The sequence below is a fragment of the Clarias gariepinus genome, chromosome 5 (assembly GCF_024256425.1).
Source record: "Clarias gariepinus isolate MV-2021 ecotype Netherlands chromosome 5, CGAR_prim_01v2, whole genome shotgun sequence".
NCBI lineage: Eukaryota > Metazoa > Chordata > Actinopteri > Siluriformes > Clariidae > Clarias > Clarias gariepinus.
Window position 1 is genome coordinate 39,347,501 of NC_071104.1, and position 18,172 is coordinate 39,365,672.

Consider the following 18,172-nt stretch of genomic DNA (forward strand, 5'->3'; position numbering starts at 1 on the left):
TAGGTGACTGGTGACATTAGTTAGTTTACAGAGGTTTACATAAAGGAATTGGTGTATTAAGAGCAATAAGTTGTAGTATTGCTATTTTCGTTTATTTCCAGAATTAGACTAAGTTTTAAAGCAGAAGAGAATTAAGTTGATGTTACATGGAGAGTATTTAACTTGCTATTAATTTTATTAATATCTATATTTGTTTTCTTTACAATGTATTGTTTTATTTATTTCAGTTTGACAAGCGTTTATTTGAAGTACTTTTTTTTGTAAATAAGTGAACAATGTATTTGTGGTTTTTTTTATACACATAAGGTTGTGTCTGTCCATTGTTTATAATTACTGCGGTTGAAAGTGTTCACAATGTAAAGCCAGTTAGGCAAAGGGTGAGAACCCAACATAGGAATCCAGGTTAAACAGTTAAATATAATTTAACAACCAGCATCTGGGGTGGCGCTACATGAAATTAAAGGCACCGCTGGGATATTAATAATACAAAAAATATATATATAAATAATAATAAAAATAAAATAAAAATAATAAAAGTAATAGGAAGTAATAAAAAGCTAAAAATATTATTTGTAGTTAGTACTGTGATTTAGATAGTAGGTGAAAACTTGTTTAGTGTAAGCAGTCTTTGCTGTGAGAACACTCAACCATAGTAATTATATAACATTTTGTAAGCATGGCAGATTTAGCAGTACGCTTGGAGCTACAGTAGTGAATGAGCTCAGTGTGTGGTGTGAGCGGGAATCCCTCAACAAAGCTCACTATTCCTTGCTAGTTCTGGTCCCCAAAGAGTTTAAAGTGGCAGAGATTGAAGCAACGCTTGAAACTGTCAAGGTTTTTGGAAGGGTAAGAGTTAGAGGAAGAAAGTTTAACACACACCTTAACCGAGAGAAAGTTTGGTGTGAAAGCAAACAGCAAGTTGACTTGAAGAGGGTCCCTTCAGAAGTGATCCATGCTATTACTAATGTGGCTTGGCCTGTTATTATTATACAATCAGATCTGATGCTGGTGCAGCTAAAACTGAAGGAGAGGAAGCAGAATCCGCCAACATTTTTAGAACTGTTAAGTAAAGGGGGGTGAAGCCACAAGCTGAAGGGGGGTATGCCACAGCAAGGGTTAAGATTAATATGGCAGTCCAGAAGGTTCATACAGAAGTGGGTGCAGGCAGTCAACAGATTCAGAGTCTAAAAGATATTAGAGATATCTTTAAGATATTAAAGAGCTGAAAGTCAATGTTCACTGCCATGAAAACCAAGTCATTTCAAAGACAGGCCAGTGACACCAGGTTGGATCAGACAGGTCAGTCTAATGCTGCTCTAATGAAAGAGAATGCAGGGATTAAAGAAACAAGTCAAGAGGGTACAGTGTAAAGTGGCCAATAGGGTGGATAATAATGAAGTGTACACAAAAAGATAAGGCATTGAGAGCAGACCCACCTAGACCTGCTCAAGGTATTTCAAAGCCAAACAAAGTTTTATAGAAGAAAAAAAAAGTATAGAAGAATGCATTTGCTATCGCTGTGGAGAAAGCAGTGTTTATGAAGTGGTAGACGTGGAGTTCCCTGAAAGTGTTAAAGGTTTATCTCAGTCCTGGCCCTGATATGTCCCAGTCCTAGAGGTCCTAATCAAGCTTTAGTTATTTTAGGCACCAATGATAACCTTTTTAAACGATTGGCCAAACTGTGCCAAGAGACCGCTGGAGACACTAGGTATTAGAATGGATGGGCTAGCACAACGTTGGTTGGTGAAAAGGATGATTCTGTGGGATGGGTGATGTTTAAGGTGCCAGGTTCACTGACTATCTCTGCTAATAGTGATTGCTGTGCTGTATGTAGAGTAGATTTGAGTCAGTCTTTAGCCAAAGAGGTGCTGATGCTGGAAGCTTCCTCCAAGTTTTCCCCTTCCAGCGGAAGTGCTGCTACAGTAAATGGTGGTCCCGAGGTCTGAGGTAAAGGTGAAACATTTTTCAGTGATGGTAGACAATGAGTCAACTCGCAGTGTACTTCTTCCTGTAGGAACAGTTATGGGGCAGTTATGCATTGCAAATCCACTAACGCATGCATTAATGCTAACAATAGAGACAAGAAGGATGGAGTTGGATTCTGGCCTCATTGATTTTGGTGATTTACCTATACCTGAGCACTGGAAAGTATGCCTTCGACAAAAGTTGTGCAAGTGAGCCAGTGTGTTTTCTCTACATAAATAGGACGTGGGACTTGCCAAAGGCGTAGAGCATAACACCTGCTTGTCAGATCCCCAACCATTTAGCTAGAGGTCCAGGCAATTAGCGCTAGCTGATATTGAGGATGTTCGTGAACATTTGTTGGAAAACAGTTGTGGTTAGGAAAAAGAATGTGTCTGGATGTGCGTGGATTACCAAACTATGAATAATCAGACCGTGTCCAATGTCTGACATAGATAAGGAGAAAACAGCCTTTATCTGTCCATTGGAGTTCTATCAGTTTGAAAGAATGCTACAAGGAATTACCGGGGCTCCAGCCACCTTTCAGAGCTTATTGAAAAGTGCATCTTATTGGAAGTGCATGAACACTGACTTCTTAAAGTACTAGACAGGCTCGAGGAAGCTGGTTTAAAACTTTTACTAGATTAATGTCAGTTCTGCCAGTCACAGGTGAAATATGTGCACGTAGTCTCTGATGGATGGCTAGCCACAGACCCAAAGACGATTGCTGAAGATTGCACCTGGCCTCAGCCCACTGATTTGAAATCTTTGCGGTCTTTTCTGGGATTCTGTGGATACTATATGCGATTTATAGCCAACTACTCAGCTATTGTGCGACCACTTACAGAACTTACCAAAGGATATTCACCAACTTAAAAGTCACAAAAGCAGACAATGGGAGACAAGATGTATCTGAAGGAATCTGAACCATTTGGTGATCGATGGAAATAAACATGCACTGATGCATTCCATCAGATTATTTAGTGTCTTACCAGTGCACCAGTTCTAGAGTTTGCTGATGCCCATAAGCCATATGTCCTCCATACAGATGCAAGTTTAAAAGGGCTAGATGCGGTTATATATATCAGTAGCACCCTGAAAGGTTGTGGCCAGTAGCTTTTGCAAGCAGAAGGGTGAGTTTAGCTGATGAAAGATTATACATCTACTGTATACACTATACATCATCTTGATTTTCTGAGCAAAATATCCCAGAACCACACGTGTGGACCTAGTGAATGACCTGCAGAGAGCTGGAACCAAAGTAACAAAGGCTACCATCAGTAACACACTGCGCCACCAGGGACTCAAATCCTGCAGTACCAGACGTGCCCCCTGCTTAAGCCAGTACATGTTGTAGAGAGCATTTGATGATCCAGAAGAGGACTAAGAGAATGTCATATGGTCAGATGAAAGCAAAATAGAACTCCAAGAAATAATGCTGAGTTGCATCCAAAGAACACCATACCTACTGTAAAGCATGGGGGTGGAAACATCATGCTTTGGGGCTGTTTTTCTGCAAAGGGACCAGGACAACCGATCCGTGTAAAGGAAAAAAATTTATGGGGCCATGTATCGTGAGACATGCTTCCATCTGCAAGGACATGTGGCTGGGTCTTTCAGCATGACAATGATTCCAAACACCCCTCCCCCGGGCAATAATATATATATATATATATATATATATATATAATTTAAAAATATTTATTCCTTTATTTATATAGATACCTGTAGCAATGCTCCCAGACCTGGTGCTCTCGGGGCTTAAGTAATCTACAGGTGTAGCATGTTTGCTCTAATTGCCACTCTGCCTGCCTAAAAATCCACATAGTCGTCCGCAAAGTTGTCTGTTGAGCGGGCGGCCATATTACACTCAGTAAAAAGTGTGTGTGTGTGTAAACATGGTAAATTGGTGTAACAAATGTATAATTATCATAAATAGAGTATGATTAACACATAATGTGCACTGAAAAACTTAACACACTTTACTTTTACATTTTTAATATGTTCATGTGAACAAACCTAAGAGGTCATTCTGTGGAAGCCACTTCATTAGTTTGACATTTTCAGGAAGGTCTTTGGGAACAGGGCCAGTGTATCTCCACAGAACCTGAAATTTAAATCCGCAGGAGTGACTGCACGTCATCACACCATACAGACTATATATATTTATTTTACTATAACTGCAGAATGTGGTTATGAACAGAGCCCACAGTGACCCATTACTCGATAAATAACACACAAAGTCATTAGATAGAACTGTCTTTAATATGTTATCTTTGCATTTATAATGATGTATAAGATGGATTTTTTCCTTACCTTTTGAGGAATCTGTTTAAAAGCCTTAAAAAACTCTTGGGCTTTGGACTCAGGCACCTCGGACATGTAGGAGCCCAAAGTGAAAACAATGAAGCCGTGATCTCCAGATCCTTCGACAAACTCCTCCAGCTCCTGCACACAAAACAGCACTCAGTGTACTGTTCAGAACTAACTTTTATAAAAAAAATTTACAGAATTGATTTGTCTTCTAATTTCTATGCGAGATCACATAGTCATATGAAGATACCAGAGTTTGTGATAACCTATATTGCTAAGTTGCAATACAGTAAGTGAGAACAGAAATTAATTTGCTTAATGAATGTTCCACAACATTTAATGTAACTGTGGACCGACAAAAGGTAGCTTTAAAGGGATCATCCAGAAACATTTTTTTATTAAATGTTAATATGATCTTTAGGGTCCTAATGAAAAGTTTGTAATATATTTATTTAAAAATTCTCAATGGTTGTGTAAAAAAAGCACTACTTTTAACTGGTAAAAACTAGCTCTGTTCTCAGCAACCTATTTTAGTGCATGTTCTTTTAAATGCTTATGATCTCTGCTGAGCCCACGCCCCTAGTTCTGTGGGGCGTGTCTTTACAACACAAGTGGGGTATAGCCACGGGAGTGTAGTCCAGTGCGGGCAATGCTTTGGACTGCATTACCCACAAAGCATTGCCCACAATGCAGTGCTTTGTGGGTAATGCATTCCAAACTGGAAAACGCTGGAATATAGAGCCTGAGCCTGTTTTCTAAGCAGTTTTTGGTTTGATTTAAGTACGGAACCTACGCGGAAGTTTGTAATATCGCCTGACAACGCAGAAATTTAAAGAATGGACATGCATCGACTCAATTTGTCTTTCTCATCACTGCATGGGCATGAATTAACTGGCTGTTACGCTGCCGCGAGCAACAACAACAAAAGCGGAGAAGCTTACTGAGAGAGAAACGAACGCGATGTGTTTACTGATGTGTTTACATGACTTCTTAACACTAGAAGTGCCGAGCAACGGTCATTTGACCGCAAGGGGGTAAAAAAATAATAATACTTCACACTCGATCAATTTCCAGGACCCTCCTTTCATGACTTTTCCTAGTTCTGTGAGCTTAATCACCCTGTATGCTTAAATTTTTAAAATCGCACCAGTAAAAGCCAGTATAAAGCTATTTTGCTCTTATTTACGTGAAATCGCTGACAGCTGCGCGGCGGCATGACATTTCCTGTCTTTTCCAACCTGCGATTCTCATTTCTCTCAGCAGATGGCGCAAGGAATCGCGCATACTATCTATGCGTCATTCAGTGCGTATATGTAACCATCTCAAGTTTAATTCCATATATGCAGTTTTTATTTATATATGCTTCCGTAAAATATCGACAATTCGCCATTCGTTCTGGCGTTGATAATCAGCGATATTTTATAAGGACAATTAGGGAATTTCGCTTTACTTAATTTTATAAGGTTTTGAGAAAATTAATTAGTTTGTTCGTTCTGTTAGAAGCTTCCGTGAAATTATCTCTAAAACAATATTGTTTTACATATTACATATGTAATGGCCCCTCCTGAGGATATAAAGCCTCATTATTGAATGTAAATAAATCAGATCTACCACAGCAGATAATAAACTATGCTATGTCATAACCGAAGCAAACACCACGATTATGCCTCGTTTCGTTCAGTGTTGCTAGGCAACAGACCACGCGCCTAATCGGCGGGAACGTGGTTCACTTTGCCGCGGTGTATTATAAACCTGCGGAATGTTTCACTGCTTATGCATAAAAGCGAGGGAAATGTGGAAGTGATGTGTGGCCACTGAATGAGAACTAAATCAAAGATTTCGGTAACTACACTGAGTGTAACATCTGCATAGTGACACTAAACAGCTGAACACCTTCACTTTCCCGTTTACCTCTAAGAAAAAAAGCTGTATGTTGTTTGTTTATATGTAGAATGTTTATAGTACACGAAGTAGGCGCGCGCGCACACAGACACACACACACACACACACCTCCCCTGAGCCCTCGGTCAACATCTAATGACCGTCGATATGCAAATGAGTCAAGACGTAGCCTAAGGTGGTGTCGTGTCGGATTTCAGCGTTTTTTTTTAGTTACAACAAGCACAGCGATGAGTCCACGTTGTTTCACTGGTTATGACATAGTGACACAAAACAGCTGAACAACTTCACTTTTCTGTTTACCTTTGAGAAAAAAAAGCTGTATTTAGTTTGTTTCTTCCAACCACCTCTCATAGTCTATTGTTAGTTTTAATGATTTGGCTGAAACTAATTATCACTACATAAGTACCCCAACACCATTGATCATGAGTTTCAGCTGAAACTAATTCTATACATGCAACAGAAAATGTAGATGCAGATTCCAAATGTATAAAGATACATGCTATATACATATATTCCGCTTCAGCGTGTTTCTTAATCTTTCCCTACATATATATATATATATATATATATATATATATATATATATATATATGTATATATATATATGTATATATACTTTTCAAATAAAATTTGACCCTGAAGTTTAGTTTAGCACACAAAAACTGAAAAGTCCTTTCTGGTAAATCAACTGCATATGTAGTTTATTCACAGCAATTCATTAATAAAATGAATATACATTGTACAGTACAAGGTAAACACGAGAAGGATTACAAAATAAAAAACAAACAGTGTCTTCTTTATAAACAGCTTCTACTGTGCGTCGAGATGCTGAAATCCCTTGCATGTTGCCCCTCAATTTTGTGCTTCCATTTCAAGTGGAGAGATATTTGACCGACAGCTTAGAACAAAAGAACTGTAGGTGTGATCACAACCCCCTCCGAACGACCGTGCCATCAATCACTGACCACCTCAGAAGTTCCCTCCAATGTATGCTGATGTTTTGCAAGTGTTTTTGCAAAACTATGGCCCTCTCTTGAGAGGTGGTTGGAATGTGTTATTTATTCATTTATTCTATTCTGTAGGGCACTAACTACACAGACCAAACTGTTACCTTATTTTATTCTTATCCTCATCGCTGTGCTTGTTGTAACTGAAAAACGCCGCAACTGCTTCAGGGGAGGTGTGTGTGTGTGTGTGAGCGCGCGCGCGCGATGCAGCCTGTGAATGAATACGCACAGCAGAGGGACAGAGACATGAGGGACATCTAATACCTTATTGTGTAGTGTCCCTTTTTCAGCGGATTTCTCTGCTACCGCAGATCAGTTTATCAACTTGTAATACCCTATATTAATTTTAGGAATATATTAACATGTGCAGACATTTAGTTGAATAGAGCCAGCCTCGATTACACACACATACACACACACACACACACACACACACACACACACACACATATATATATATATATATATATATATATATATATAGCATGTATCTTTATACATTTGGAATCTGCATCTACATTTTCTGTTGCATGTATAGAATTAGTTTCAGCTGAAACTCATGATCAGTGGTGTTGGGGTACTTATGTAGTGATAATTAGTTTCAGCCAAATCATTAAAACTAACAATAGACTATGAGAGGTGGTTGGACGGTGTTACTCTGAATATAAACAAACTAAATACAGCTTTTTTTTATCAGAGGTAAACAGAAAAGTGAAGTTGTTCAGCTGTTTAGTGTCACTATGTCATAACCAGTGAAACAACGTGGACTCATCGCTGTGCTTGTTGTAACTGAAAAAAACACTGAAACTGCTTCAAAGTCTTTCTTCTCCGTGACCGCTGAAATCCGACACAACACCACGTTAGGCTACGTCTGGACTCATTTGCATATCGACGGTGATTAGATGTTGACCGAGGGCTCAGGGGAGGTGTGTGTGTGTGTGTGTGTGTGCGCGCGCGCCTACTTCATGTACTTTTATAAACATATAAACAAACAAAATACAGCTTTTTTTTTCTCAGAGGTAAACGGGAAAGTGAAGGTGTTCAGCTGTTTAGTGTCACTATGCAGATGTTACACTCAGTGTAGTTACCGAAATCTTTGATTTAGTTCTCATTCAGTGGCCACACATCACTTCCACATTTCCCTCGCTTTTATTACATGAACATAAGCAGTGAAACATCCCGCAGGTTTATAATACACCGCGGCCAAGTGAACCGATTAGGCGCGTGGTCCGTTGCCTAGCAACACTGAACGAAACGAGACATATTCGTTGTGTTTGCTTCGGTTATGACATAGCATAGTTTATTATCTGCCGTGGTAGATCTGATTTATTTAAATTTAATATTGTTTTAGCGATAATTTCACGGAAGCGAGTTCAGAACTAAATCGCTGCTCCGAGACGTTCAGAAGCTTCAAATAGAATGAACAAACTAATAACATTTTCTCCATACGATATAAAATTAAGTAGAGCTTTCCTTTTTGTTATAGTACGAAGCCCCTAGATGGACAAAGGAGGAGAAAAAACGGCAGAAAAAAGTCAAAAACTTTGGGTTATAATTCCAAACATGACTTGTTTTTTCCCTCTGACTGTTTTTTCCCTCTTTCTTTGTCCCCTTAGAGACTCTGTAGTAGGTTTTCTCAGTTGAATATGAAAAAAAGATCCCGCTGATTATCAACGCGGGAATAAATGGCGCATTGTCCAAGTGCAAGTTGATCTTGGAGCTAAACTATTTGCTTTGGGTGAAAGCGCCATCTAGCGATCATTGTGTGTCAGCAGCAGCTTCCCATTCAAAACAATAGGCGGTCAAATGACCGCTGAACCGCGTTTTTAGTAGGTGACACTGGCGCGGCGCTTCTAGTGTTAATCTTCGACAGACATCGTTATAAACCATCTAAAGTAAAATAAGGTAAGCATAATATAGTTTTCCGACTACGTACACAGTTTGCAACTAGACAATCACCTTAATGCATTGTTTATTATAAACGGGCGATTAGGAATTATATAGAGACGGATGTACACAGAGAAAAAGCCATAACCATGTTCTATTAAAGTGTAAGTTAACTTACACTCCGCATTCATCGTGATTATTAGAAAAGGCGATCTGCAGAAATTACTCACTGAGCCTGGTGAAGATGAAGCAGGAACATGAAGCGTTAGTACAGACCCATTTTTTAGGAGCAGCTTCCTAATAAAACCTGCTTTATATTGACCCGCGTTTATAAAGCAGTCTGGTGAAAAATGATTAGCGCAAACATGAACGCATTTAGGTAAATCGGCGGGGATGTTAGCTTTAAAAAAAAAATTCAGCCACTGCGTCCTCAGCGGCTCAGATGTCGGTAGTGAATGACGACTGCTGTGTTTGCTATTACACCCAACAACTGTACACCACACTCGCTTAGGCGGCATTTTGCTCCAGCGGCGAAAAACAATGGCCCGACAGCTTCTTCTCACTCGGGGCGGGTCTTTGCTAAAACACCAGTGTCAATCAACTAGTGTAGGAGCGGCCTCTTGTGGTGTGGCGTCACAGTGACAGGCAATTGCAATTGGCTTGATTTTAGAAGGGGCATGTTATTGTAATAAATGAAAAGAAAACCACTGGGCGGCTCTTTAGCATCGTAGAGTGGTTGTGTATACACTCTCCTAACACACAGTTCAGTCCAAACAGCTTAAAAAAGTGCATGTAGGCCTGTATGACCCCTTTAATACCTAAATAATTAAGTAAAAAATAATTAATCAAAAATCTATAAAAGATGTATTTCTTGGCAAGTAAGTGTGGTATAAGGGAGTTTTTCTTTGCCACTGTTGCCATCAGGGATAATCTTATAACTTTGATACATACACATTCACATTTTATTCAAATTCTTTTAATTGTATAGAGGACTGTGTAGTGTTTGGATGTGTGGTGAATGCGTCGCTTGGAAGAGGGGAGTAAGAGTCGGACAGCGCAAGGGTTGACTATTTTGGTTATTGTGAAGGGGCCAATGAAACAAGAAGTCAGCTTGCATGATCGCGTCTTTAAGAGGATATCTCTGGTGGCAAGCATCACCTCTGTCACTCTGTCACCTACGTGGTACCTGGGGGCCTTGGTGCCATGCCGGTCCGCCTGTTTCTTGTATAAGTAGCCTGTTTCTTGCTTGTAGCCACATTTGTTTGCAGTGATGGATAAAGCTTTGGGCTGAGGGAACCCAAGCCAAAGGTAGGGAGTTGTGGGCATATTCAACCCAAGAAAAAAACTTGGTCCAGGTGGTAGAGTGCCAAATAGTCATGAAATGGAGAGAAACCATCCGTGCTTAATTCATTCGCTTAGTTTGTCTATTGGACTGGGGATGGAAACCTGATGTTAGGCTGTGAGTAGCGTCGATGAGCTTGCAGAATGCGCCCCAAAATCGAGAGGTGAACTGTGGACTCGATTTAAAATAACATCCGTGGGGGGGCCATAAGGTCGAAATGCATAGAAGATTAGTTGCTGTGCAGTCTCCTTGGTGGAGTGCAGGTTAGGGAAGGAACAAGATGCACAGTTGCACAACGAGTGCCTGAACTGGGTGAGGCTGGCTGCTAATGATTAGTGTTACAAGAGAGCAAAGGGCGAGGTTCTGGGAGTCTGATTGAAGAAGCACCCTCTAGAGCTATGACTAGAGGGTGCCTCCTTTTACTGGGCAGTCCTTGAGCATGTGATCTGAGCCCCCGCAGTAGAAGCAGGCGTGGCATGTCTCCTCGGAAATGCGAGTCCTGACCAGCCGCATGGACTCCTCCTGATTAATTAGTTTCGAAGAAGAGGGCAGATGGGATATCCTGGGGGAGGTGAACTCCTGGCGGAGGACAACCTTCAGGATAGTCATCTTGAAGGAAGACGTGAGTCAATCATCTTGGTGAGATCTATGAGTTTGTGGAGGTTAAAGGGGAAGCTCCCAAGAAATTAGCTAATCCTTGATTCCCTCCGACAGCCCCTCCAGAAGGACATCCGCTAGGGCTCTGTCGTTCCACTCACTTAAGGTAGCTAAAGTCTGAAACTTGATGGCATAATCCGAAAAGGCCTCGAAACTCTTGCAGCATGGGTCGTGAGCGTCCCAGAGAGCCGTGCTCCACTCCCGGGCCCAACCGGTGAGAAGAGGGACACGTGGGCCACTTGGAATCTTTCTAAGGAGAAGGTGGAGGCTTGGTTTAAAAAGGAGTTCATATAAATATTAAATATTTAAACAGTTAAATATTTCCGCGTTTAATGACGTGTTTCTTCCTGCAGTTCACGCAGACCAAAGCGACAGACAGTGCACCCTGTTTGTTTTCTTTATTTTATTAACGCACAAAGTTTTATTTTTAACATGTGTGCATAAAAAAGTAGACACTTTACAGATTTGATTAATATATAAATCTTGTCTGTACGATCAAAACTGAAAGTGTAATTTAAGTTCTTATTGGCGTCATCAGCGAAAGATGCCTCAAAACGCATATATGCGTGCGCGGACCTCAGTGGGTTAATACTATAATTTCCTCTAAACTTACCACCAAGCTGAAGCATTTGGGACTCATTCAACTTCTGTAGCAGTGGATCTCCAACATCCTGACTGTCAGACCACAGGCAGTACTGATGGGCAGACATGCCTCAACCTCTTTCACCTTTAGCACTGGAGCCCCCGAGGGTTACAGTATGTCTTGAGCCCCCTGCTGTACTCAATGTCTATTTACAACTGTGTGGCCACTACAAACTCGACCACCATCATCAAGTTTGCTGACAACATCGAGGTGGGGGCCTGATCACTGACAACAGTGAGACGGCCTACCTGAAGGAGATAAGTAACTTGGAGAACTGGTGCCAGAGGAACAACCTCCTCATAAACGTCAGCAAGACAAAGTAGTTGATAGTGGACTTTAGTACAAAGCAGCAAAGGACTTACCAGACCCCTGTCATCAATGAGAGCCTAGTAGAGAGGGTGAATAGGTTCCGGTACCTTGGCGTTCACAACAGGTCATTTAACATTTACATTTAGCCATTTGGCAAACGTTCTTTCCAAAACAACTTACAAAAAGAGCTTTGAAATTTCTGTTATTGGATACACTGTAAAATGTAACTGATGATCTTACTAGTAAAAGTAAGTAATTATAACTTATTTTGAATATGTTTGTTGACTTTACTAAGTTTAACAAAGTAATGACAACTTTTGTGCACTGAAAGTGATTAAACTAAATAGGTATAATTAAACTTAACTTACAATAATGAGTATTTTGAAATAAGTGGTTATGCACAGTTCCACCAATAGGTGGTGTCGATTTGCGGCAGTGCATCTGACGATGGGAGAACCGCATGGAGAGGTAAGTCATCTCGTGTTTGTCATCTTTTTCAGTTGCTTATTTTACAGTAATCGACCATGTAATAATCAGAGTAAGTAAAGTAGAGATACATAGCAAGCTTGGATGTTATATTTTTTTTTAATCAAATTGTTGGATTGTGCTGGATTGTGTTTATCGAAATGAGCAGTCTAATGTAACATTTGCTAATCACGGCATCTGTGGCTGCATTGTTTTAATCAAGTTTTTGTTTTGAATGGCCTCATTCTTGATAATTCAGTTAATGTGTAAGTTGTTCATTACGTTCTGATGTAAATTTTTTGGTTCATGAAAGTGTTTTCTAAATGTTAGTAGGTTTTACACCAGCTTCCAAGCGCATGTTAATTGTGCTTAAAACGTAAAATGTTCTATTCTTTTAAGCAAACTGCATTTAGTTAAAATTGTGTGCAAAAATATTTTAACTCTCACATCCTACATTCACAACTACTGAACAAAAAAGGAGAGGTTAATATTGCCTGTGTGACTGCATTTGTATATTCAGTAATTGGTGATAGAACAAACTATATGCAAAACCAGATGCTGGTGTAATATATTAAACTGTGGATAATCAATCTCAGCATCGCAGCTGAAAAACGCTGTACCACCAAAGTGCTGTCACTGTTTGCATATAGACTATTTATTGAAAGGGAGATAATGCTGAGTGAATGGCACACATATGCTATTTAATTTTTGTGATTTAATAACAGACACGTTCAATGGTCAAATCTGTGGTTTATTAATCATTTGTGAAATCCAGACTAGTGTTTTCGTGAATGTCTGGTTTACGCACAGTTTTCCGTAAATTTATTTGTATATTTTCATGAAACTTTCAAGAATGAGGGCAAATGTGTGCAGTGCCTGACGAAAACATTAGAGATTATTTTGATTCACTGATTTATATTTCAATGCTATTTTGTATGATGATAATAACACATATTCTTTTACTTGCAGATCTTACTAGATGATGGGGCATGCAATGGAAGTGTAAGTATAGTTTTTTTTTCCTGTGAAAAGAGATTTCTTCTATTGAAGCATTATCGCATAAATCATGGAAGCTACTCTCTAACTTGTCCAGTTCCATGCCTTCAAACAGACTGTTTGTGTTCATTCAAATCTTTAAATGCATTGATGGTACATTTGACACGAAATCATTCAATTGTATCTTTTTTTTCCAGAGCACTGACATCACTGCAAAGTGCACAGCAGTTCCTCGTGGCCTCCCACTCATTCTTGGAGAAGAAGCCTCTAACTTTTTTACAACAGCACTGGTAAGTACCTTTACTATAACCCCCACACAAACATCACATATAGGCATTCGATTATGTTTAAGGCAACTCCTTAATTTGGACCAGATAAGTAAATTCTGCTTTTGTTTTACATTACTTAATCAAGCCCTTGTACTTTTAATTTTGTCAAATTTCTACAATGTACTTTAACAACAGTTTTTATTAGTTGTACGTAGGACATGGCCCAAGAGATGGTCCTGATTCTTTGGGTGACATATACTTTTGTGAGATTTCCCATTTATAATGTAACAAGAATTGTAATATTGTTGTTCCTCTTTTTTTTTAAATTAGGACTGTGAATGTGACACACCCCAGATTTCCATTGGGATACTGACTGTGATACCAGAAGATTCCCCACAAGCCACAATCATCTTGGAAGGAATCATCGTGATGGATGATCTTGAAAATCTTTCAGATGCCATATGTCTACTTTCTATATGTCTACTGATATATGCACTGAATTTGGAGTACCCTCCACAGCTCAAGAGCACCTTTGATTTTATTCAGAGTGTTTTTCTCTCTCTTGGACACAAATCTCTGAAACCAAAACTACAGTCAACTACAACCTGCTGCTGATGTAAGTTGAGGCTGTTTGACATTGTTTAAAAGGATAGTTGAATTCCTTTAATCTTTTGGTTGCAAAGAAGTTTAATTAAACTTTCCAACTGTTACCTGTCAAACTTTGTTGCGTCATCCAGCTGCACTTAAACTGCACTTTTTTTTTAGTTGCTTTTGGAGATTAACATGAGTAACAATGTATTTTTTGTTTATCAAAAATTGTTAATGCTACATTCAAAAAACTGTTTACAGAGTTGGGTCATCTGACTTTGTTTGGTACGCTGTAGTACCTGAAGAGATTCAATATATAATAAACTGTTAAACTCAAGTTTAGTTGTTGCTTTTTGTCTTAACTTATTGTTTTTAGTTTAGCTTACTTGAGATTTTTAAGGCAATCGGTTTCCTAATATTTTCCTAGTAATGTGAACACTAATAGAAGGTTAACTCAAATAATGATTTTAAGTCAACAGTACTTAAGTATACTTGATTAACAAGTTGTCCCTACAAATTGTGTTAAGTTATGCCAACTAAACATTAATACTCTACTTTACTTGAAAATTTTAAGGCAATCGGTTTCCTCACTTTTTTTAAGTAAAGTCAACTTATTACATTTTACAGTGTAGATACTTAGACTGAGTTACTAGGTTACTAACTAAGTGCCATCAGTTTTTTTTTTTTTTTTTTTTTTTTGGTGGGGGCCGGGGATTAGTCCACGTACTGAAGAAACAAACGTCATGGTCTAGTCACATCAACACTGTGGCAAAGAAGGCCCAACGGTCTTGTTCTTAGGAACTTTTTCAACCTTGTTTGGGAACAGCACCATGCAGAAAAAACTATCTCTACGGAGAGTGGTGTGATCATCTGCACTGATCTCCCTAACCTGTGCTTGCTCTACAGCAAGCAGTGGACTAAGACCAGGAAGATAGTGAAAGACCTCATGACCTCAGCAATAGACTGTTTTCGCTGAGAATAAGGAGGAGCTTCTTCCCGCAGGCCATTTAAACGCTCAACCAGAACATTACATGGGACTTTTACACCTGTGTTGGAGCATACCACACCAGCAGCCACACTGCACATTTGCACATGACACATATGTTGCACATTGCTGGTTCTTATTTATACATAAATGAGGATTAACTGTGCACTTTACAAACTGGACAATACCACTACTGCTGTCATGCACACATAACCTTACAGTATTTCACACTAAGTGGCCAGCCATACTACTGCTATCATACAAATAAGCCATATTTTTCCCTTTGCACAATTTATTTAGATTTTATATTGTTGTAACTGTATATTGTATATTTGTAGATTTTATATTTGACATCTTTTTCTAGTGCAATTCGACCCTTCTTACCTTTTTATTACATTTTATTTGTCACATACACAACCACACACATATCATACTGTGTGTGTTTGTGTATGTGACAAAGATTTAAAAAATCCTTTTTAGGGCTGCTGACTTTTTGATTCTGAATGCTCAGAAGGTGTTGATTAAGTTTCTATAACAGCAGACCTGACAGCATTTAAATTTATATAATTTATATAAATTTAACCACAACATATATTATACTGTAGTTATATTAATACCTTAATTCTAATATTCTATTGTTTCTGTAGTAACAGCTTATCCATAGGGACCTGTACAGCAGAAATTTCACACACACAGCTTTGAAACATCGAGGAAATGATAAAGTTGTCAGACAGGGGACATTTATTTAGCTTATATGGAAGGATTCTTTAGTGTCAGCACTTTGTAACTGCAAGATGTACTGTAAAGGTTAAAATTTATGTTTTCTAACATCATCAGGCTTTTAGGAGTTTATGCTTTGTGTGTTTTTTTCTGTAAAGCTGTATTTTTTTGTCTTATTACAATAAAGAGAGAAAATAAAGTGCTTGGTAAGTGAATGATTGTATACAATATATTTGCTATCATATATAGTAACAGAATTTTGAAAATGTCACTTGTTTTACAGATGTAACACTACCAACATTAAATGTAACTGTAAATAAATAAAAAGCCATAAAAAAACATTTACCATAAAATACTAATGATTATAACTCACCGCAGGCAGAGGTTTCTTCTTGGCACAGTTGATGCCCCCAATTGTCACCATATTGGGCATTACAGGTTTCGGGTATTCAAAGGTGAAGTCATATCTATGAAGCCAAATCGAAGCATGTTCAAGAACTTCTTTATATGAAATATCTTTCTTCAGATATCTGCTGGTGAGTTCATCAAAACTGGAGAAAAATATTTTGCAGAGGAAGCCGTCAAAACCTGCCATGAGCACGTTCGCGACTCTCTGAGGAAATGTCATGACGTCAGTGAGGTGTACAAACAAGCGTGGGACATAGGACGGAGGTGCAGGGCACTGAGCAGCATCCTCATCCAATCCGCATGGAAGCCCACGCAGGAAGTAAATCACAGGAAGAGAGAAAGCCTCAGCGATAATGGGACCACAGGGAAGAAAGGGATCTGTGAGCATAAGATCAAAGTGTTTATCACGCAGGTCCTGCATCAGAGGCTCATTATACAGTAGCGCCTCACATGCATTTACCTGCATGTCAGTGAATCTGAGGAGCCCAGACAAGTTCTCCAAAATGTTTGAAAATGCTGGCGCTTTCATAAAGCGTTCCTGCGTATTTTTCATGATGTCATCAAGTTCATCTTTGGTGAAGGGAACCTTAAAGATCCTAGTGGTGTATGCATCTGAACCACGGATCAACAAGCTGGTCTCAGGAACCAGAACCACCATTTCATGTCCTCTCTGAGACAGCTCCTCCACTAGAATCTTCATACTGAGCCAGTGGCTGCCATCCACGGGCATCACCAGGACCTTCCCTCCTTCCACTGGTCCTAAAAAGCTGCAAAAATAAAGCAGCAGTTGCAGAGCTGCAAGAAGACAAGGCATTTTTAGTTTCAAACACTTTAGTTTAAAGGAAGCAAAGGAGAACATAAAACAAGAAGTAGGTAGGAATGAAAGAAGAACAGGTTCAGCACTCAAGTTTTTTGCATTCCTACTGAGCCTCTCTCAGGCACAACAGGAAATATGAACTCTGGGAGGAAGGAGGGGCCATGTGAGTGTGTGTGGCATCTCAAGCTCCAATCGCTGATCATCAAATTACTGATTGTAAACCAGTGGTTCAACATTTCAAAGTCCACAATGTGGGATAAAGCTCACAGCTTTTTACACACTGGGAAACCAAACTTGCATTTCCACACTATTCTGCTCAATTATTCTTCTCATTTTCTTCAACAGACATCTGAGCTAATGACTACATGTCTCTTATGCTTGCAGTGTTAAACAAAAACCTTGGAAGGAACTTTTTTTCTATCTTCTTTCCATGGGCAGGAACAGTATTGCCTTATACATCTTTAGTGGAAAGGCAAAGAAAACAAATAAAAAAGAAGTATTTTGGGGGGAAAATAATACGGAAATAATAATAATAATAATAATAATAATACCAAGAATCTTTATATTTATGAGTTTTTCTATTGCATGTTTAATTTGGCGCAAATGCACTTCCTAATGCAACCATTCCCATTTTTTTATATAAGTACTGGACTGGCATTGGAGCTTGTGGACCGCATGGCTGTGGTTCTCCATCAGGGGACTGAACCCTCATTTTTCATAAGACAGGCAGGGATACTCCTATTGTACTAATGTAAGTGTACTTGAAACCTTTGAAGACACATACCGTAAGAAACTAATAGATTCAATAGATTACCTTCCCTGAGGTGCAATTGCACCTCACACACACACACACATAAACCCTCCCCCTGCCAATTGCACTAAAGAAGATGGTTGTTTTGTGG

At 39.1% G+C, this 18,172-nt stretch overlaps 1 protein-coding gene across 1 annotated transcript in view; it reads right to left on the reverse strand.

Annotated features, from left to right (window-relative positions):
* LOC128523892 (UDP-glucuronosyltransferase-like) overlaps positions 1 to 17,362 on the reverse strand; it is a 19,416-nt gene extending 2,054 nt beyond the window's left edge. The window contains exons 1-3 of the mRNA XM_053496070.1: positions 16,419 to 17,362; positions 4,279 to 4,410; positions 3,982 to 4,069 (exon numbers count right to left, since the gene is read on the reverse strand). Of these exons, the coding sequence (XP_053352045.1) occupies positions 3,982 to 4,069; positions 4,279 to 4,410; positions 16,419 to 17,312 (1,114 nt within the window). The 5' untranslated portion in view covers positions 17,313 to 17,362. The remainder of the gene's footprint in view (positions 1 to 3,981; positions 4,070 to 4,278; positions 4,411 to 16,418) is intronic.
* Between the last annotated feature and the right edge of the window lie 810 nt (positions 17,363 to 18,172).